A 6,000-nucleotide genomic window follows, 5' to 3' on the forward strand; every position below is an offset into this window, starting at 1 on the left:
TGTGCCTGTTAAGAAAGAGCTGATCAAGAAAGAACCACACTATTCTAAATCTGTACTTAAATTTACAAGGCAAGAGAACGCATTGAAGAATTTATGGAAATTGCACCACCTTAAGGGAAGGAAATGAACTTTTTTCCTCTTGCTGTGTACATCATTTCCTTGGGTCTGAATTAGCACCCCTGGACACTGCTCAGATCCACCAGCCCAGCAGAGTCACTGATCTTTGGTGTGAAATCCAGTAGCATGTCAAAGAGTACAACATGAGGCTTTAATCAGCAAACCATCCCAAGATGCTATTTCTTTTCTCCCTTACAGTGAAAGGATTAAAAACTCAATACTCATCTATCTTCTGAGATTAGCCAGTTATTACTATCATATAAATGTAGCTGGAAAGGAAGTTAGAAATGTTCTTGGCACACGGAACCAAAGAATAAACCTTGGTTAGAGAAACTTGAAATTGAATCTAGCTCAATATCTCATTCTTATGCTATTCTGTTATTGTTACAATATTACTTTTAACTTATATTTACACCATGGATTCCAACCTTCATTGTCAATAGACTGCATATGGGTAAAGAAAAGAATAATGCAGCTGGGCGTGGTGGCTCACGCCTATAATCTCAGCATTTTGGGAGTTCGATGTGGACAGATCACTTGAGGCCAGGAATTAGAGACCAGCCTGGCCAACATAGCAAAGCCCCATCTCTACTAAAAATACACAAAATAAATAAATAAAAGATAGCTGATGTGGTGGTGCGTGCCTGTAATCCTAGCTACTTGGAAGGCTAAGGCAAGAGAACTGCTTGAACCCAGGAGGCAGAGGTTGCAGTTAGCTAAGATCGTGCCACTGCACTCCAGCCTCAGCAACAAAGTAAGACTCTGTCCCAAAACAAGAAGAAAAAAAGAAAAGAATAATGCAACTGCACCCTACTCATTCCTCCATTCAATGGCATACTCCTTGTGGGCTGGGATCAAGTCATACATCTCTATATTCTCTTTAATGTCTACTATGGTTGGGTAAATTAAGATAATACCTGCAATGCTCAGCAGAGTGCCCAGAATACAGTAAGAGTTAAGTAATGTTTCTATATTTGCTTTTGTTTTGATTGTAATATGAATACTACTGACATAGAATGTTATGCATGGGAAATTCTTAATATATTTTTATTTTCATTGCATTACACAACAAAATAAAATTATTGCATACCTTTAAAATCAATTTATATTTGAAGGAACAGTTAAAAATTACAGAGATCTTATCTGCTTAAGCCACTTTAAATAAGTGCACAAAGTGAAATAATTTCAATTAGTTAAAAATCAGCCAGAAATGTCTTCTTAGGCATATGAAAATTCAATGCACCTGGGATGTATGATTCATAAAGGTAATCTTTCTAGCAACAATATAAAGTCATGTATAATATGAAATTAAGCTTATTTTTCCTTAGGTAAGAATCAACATTAAAAACTGCAGTGACTACTATATATGGGAGCTTGATGTCTATACCAGTGGGCAAGGACTGCAAATTCTAAAAACATAATATTACCTCCTTTAGATCTTCCACAAAGAAAAAAATATCAAAACACACACACACACAGAATCACAGTCTGTTTTTTCTGATGATTTCAACCATGTTGAAGATTTTCTTTTCTCATATTTTACAAGCCCTACAGCACCTTGCCCCTCTGTTACTTTTGTGTTGTATAATTAGCATATAATTATGTGCTCTTTCACACTGGAAAGACTATTCTTTTATTAACGACCCTGTGCAAAGTTCTTTATTATTTATCTTTGAAAGTGAGTTTGAAATCAAAAGGCTTGTATGACTTTTCCTTTCTTTCTGTTGAACTGAGATCTTAAAAGTAATACAAGAGATGGTTATAGATGTCACAGAAGGCATAAGTTTTCCAGTTTTAGACTGAGAAAGGGGGTTTGGGAAACAACTGTTGCATCTTCCACTCTTTCCAAATTAAATGCTTGGGTGCGTAAAGAACATATATGCAACAAAACACTGAAGTTCCAAAAATGACTCCCTATTTTTTACCTTTTCCCCCTGTTAGCACCAATAGGAAATGGGTCAGAACCAAAAAGCTTCCAAAATCCAATACAAAAACAGAAGAAGACTACAATTTACATTTGTAGTAACTACAATATAGATTGCAAATTAGTCTTAAATGGTGAAATCACCCAGACCCTGATTTGTAGTCAATTTGGGGAAGTTGCCACTCATCTTTGCTGAGGTCATGTAAGGCTTATTGCTGTTTCTGGCTGATTGCTATTTATCTAACAGGCTTACCCAAGCACTCCAGATTGGCTATGGGCCATTATAAGGGAGAGTATACATTATTGCAAATTTTAATTATTTCTCAAGCCATTTTGCTTGCAGTGATAATCCCATAAGACCAACATATCTTGCATAAGAAAAGCAAATAGCTTTTGGCTAAGACAGCTCTTGAGTTATTTTGTAACTTGTTCCTACGTAACTTCTGGGCTTTCCATTTGTGGCTGTGACCTGCCAAATCAGGAGTTCATGGCTTTTTGGCTCATGGTGATCATAACCATCTCATTGAAAACAGGCATATGGACAGTAATATCAATGACTAAAATAATGACTCAAATTTGTTTTCAAAAATAGTGCTATTTATACCTGGTGAAAACACTTCCACTATCTAGTTCTATTCAACATTTCCTCTATGCAACACTTCCACTGTGGGCAAAGTAACACATGCCTAGAGCTATTTTAAGAATTTTTCTTGTCTCCTCTACTTTTTGCACTATTTTCAGTGGAGATGGCCAAGCAATCATAGCCTGATGACCCTGAAAACTTTTTGCTTCATTTGTGGCGTCAGGGAAATTTGTCCCAATTGTTTTGTGAGCCAAACTTAATTGCGCATTTTAGCCTTTCCATTTAGAATGCCATGGTGTTCCTTTGGTTCAAAGTGTTTAAGTAGCTCCATTTTTACAAGCAACATTTTTCTTGTGCAGGAAAAAAAGGGTAAGAATTTACTTTGATTGTACTCAAGAAGCTCCTTCTTTCAAGTCTTTCTCTCTCCTCCTATATATGATGATTTTTTCTTTTCAAAATGGGAATCACAGACTCTTAGAACTGCAGGGGATCTTAAAACTAACTAAATCTAAACACCTACTATTGCATGAGTACCCTCTCTAATGTCTTAAATAAGGCCCTCCTTTACCAGATATTCTTTGGGGCAAAAGAGATGAAAGAAAAATAGAAAATGCTCTCCTTGATACAAAGGATAATGTCTTATAATTCCCTATTGATGAGTTCTCAGTCTCTCATACACTGTGTTTCATTACATTAGGAAGAATTTGTGAAGCAGACATTCAATTTTAAGTTTGGGTCACTGAGAATACGGTCAACAGGCCAAAAGGGAGTGAAACAGCACTTCTAAAAAAATTTTTTCTATGAGAATTTAGATTGCATGGTCTTGACCTTTTCATTTCAATGATTCAGAAAGTTAGAGATATTTTTAAAGGTCAACCTCATAAGAAAAGAACTATAGGAAACTTTTACCACTATCGTTTAAGAATAAGTTAATTTATTAGTACAAACTACAGGTTAAAAGTTTAGGTTCTGCAATGGAACTATGTGTTTTGAAACCTGGCTTCCTAATTAATTAGCTGTATGTTCTTGGGAAGTTATCTAACTTTTGGAAGTTTTGGTTTACTCATCTGTAAAAGGAGATAATAATATTATCTTCTTCACTGGGCTATTAGGAAGATTAAATCAGCTAATTCATGTAAAGCATTTTGTTCAGTGTATGGCATATGTTTTAAGTATACAATAAATTATAGCTTCCCCTTGTTCACTGAAGTAATGAAAACAAAGAATTTGGCTGTCAAGAGCTCACAATTTTAAAAATCTGTTTCAGAATCTTTGGACTGAGAATTAATAGTGCTCGGGAAAATGTTTTCATGGTATAAATAGCTTATGAGGAAAATTTACATTGCCAGAATGTTTTTAACAAATTAATATAGATTATGTGCTAGCTCACTGATTAATACAATTATCCTAACTAATTGATTGTGCATTCCGTGGGTTTTGGAAAGGAGTGACACTTAGCTAACAGGTTAGAGTCAAAAATAATTTCACAAAATATGTTTTTATTCATGCCATTTGAAACTTAGTGACTTCTGTGTATGTCTGATCAGTCAACGCATTATATAAATACATTACTTGGCAGACTAAATTATACATGTAGATGAGATTATAAAATAAGCCTTTTGTATTATGTCCAGGCAATGTTTAAAAGTCTGCTCTATCAAGTAGTATTGTAAATTAGGCAGTCTCTAGTTTCATGTTACTTTTTATAAAACATCAATTTATACCATTATTCTGTCCTATTCCTCAAATATTCAACTCTAATTAATAGTATGCTATCCTAAAAGCAAAACAAAACAAAACCTTCATTTGCTAATTCTATAAAGAAAAGAATTCAAATTCTGAGAGTCTGCAATACCCATGTGGCTAATTAGGAAATGAAAGAACAAAGCTATTTTTCAGTTCTTTCCCATCACCCAGAGGTCAGTAATTGCAAAGCAGAAATATATCAGTGTCTTAAGTGTATTCTTTTTGTATTGATCCTGAGAATCTGAGACCCTCTGTAGCCCATTACAATAATTGTAAACCTTAACCATTAGAAAACTATTTAATGATTCAGAAATGAGGGAGCTCAAAATAATTACTTTCATGAAACTAAAATAACCTCAGTTAGAAAATTGTATTAAAAGTAATACATAAGGTAATTTTTTCAGAATTGATTTAAATTACTATACACTAGGAAAATAAAGGATTGGGGTCACCCTCCCAGAATTTAACATGCATCCTCAGCAGGGAAAGGAGGTTCACATTACCCTCAGTATTTTATAAAGGAACAGTGTTTACTTATCAGATAATATGACAGTTGATGGTAATCTATGGAAGATGTCGTTCTGAGTGAAATAAAAATGATTTATGAAAAAATGAACTAAGAAAAAATGGGAAAAACATATCTTGCAAAACGATACTCTTTAGTTCTACAATTGCCACTTAAATTGGTTACTGCGCATGCTCCATTCGCTATTGATTTAGAGACATTCTGTTTTCCCAAGCTGGCTGTCCACTTACCCTAGTTGTTTTGACTTTATTCCCAGAGGAACAGCTCCATCCTTTCCGATCTGGAAGAACTTTACATTCCTCTCCCTCTAGACATGGTTGCATGTGGCACCACCATTTCTGTTCCACTATTGAAGCTACAAGAGAGAAAAAGATTGACTCAATGTTTTCTGCTTGGGACTGTCAGTTCTTTTGTGCACATCTAACGGGGAACAAAAGCCACTAATTTTTCCCACCAGTGGGAATACTGCTATTTAAGGTATGCCTCTCTTTTGGTTCAAAAGGACCAAACCTTTCAAGATTGTCTAAAATAATTTTCTTTTTAAAAAAAAAAATATTTTATCATAATCAGAACTCTTAACATGAGATCTATCCTCTTAATAAAACTTTAAGTGTAGAATACAGAATAGTTAACTATGCGTACAATATTGCAGGATTTTTCATGTGAAAATAGGCTTCATGAAAGCTAACATATTAAAAATGAACTATGCAAATGTTTGTATGCACCAATTTATATAAACATATAAGAAAAAGGACCTGTGATGAGTTTTGAGTCAACATTTTATAATCAATATAATACTCCCATGAGTAAGCTGACTATCAGGCGGGTATTTATCAGAGTTATCATAATTTTTTAACTGTGTGCTATAGCCTCATTACAAACAATATATCATAGTAACATGAGCACTTAACAAATTACTATTTATGGTAACATCAAATAAATGCATATAAAGATTTATGTCCTACTATAATTGGTGAGCCCCCAGAAGAAAGAATTAATGTTATTGCATCATCATAAAAGTTGATATTTTATGTGAATTCTATCCACAACTAAATATTCTGTCATATATATGGTGCTAACTTTTTTAATTCTTTTTTTTTTTTT

General features: G+C 34.0%; 1 protein-coding gene across 4 annotated transcripts in view; it reads right to left on the reverse strand.

Moving 5' to 3' along the window:
• Positions 1–6,000, reverse strand: part of TAFA2 (TAFA chemokine like family member 2) — a 483,813-nt gene that overhangs the window by 35,507 nt on the left and 442,306 nt on the right. For all 4 annotated transcript variants that reach the window (XR_005197126.1, XR_001819551.2, XM_037731942.1 and 1 more), the window contains one exon: positions 5,127–5,251. Coding sequence is in view for 2 of the 4 variants with exons in the window: in XM_037731942.1 (XP_037587870.1) it covers positions 5,127–5,251 (125 nt within the window). In the remaining 2 variants the exon portion in view is untranslated. The remainder of the gene's footprint in view (positions 1–5,126; positions 5,252–6,000) is intronic.

Source organism: Cebus imitator, unplaced genomic scaffold (assembly GCF_001604975.1).
Source record: "Cebus imitator isolate Cc_AM_T3 unplaced genomic scaffold, Cebus_imitator-1.0 Scaffold433, whole genome shotgun sequence".
NCBI classification, from domain to species: Eukaryota; Metazoa; Chordata; class Mammalia; order Primates; family Cebidae; genus Cebus; species Cebus imitator.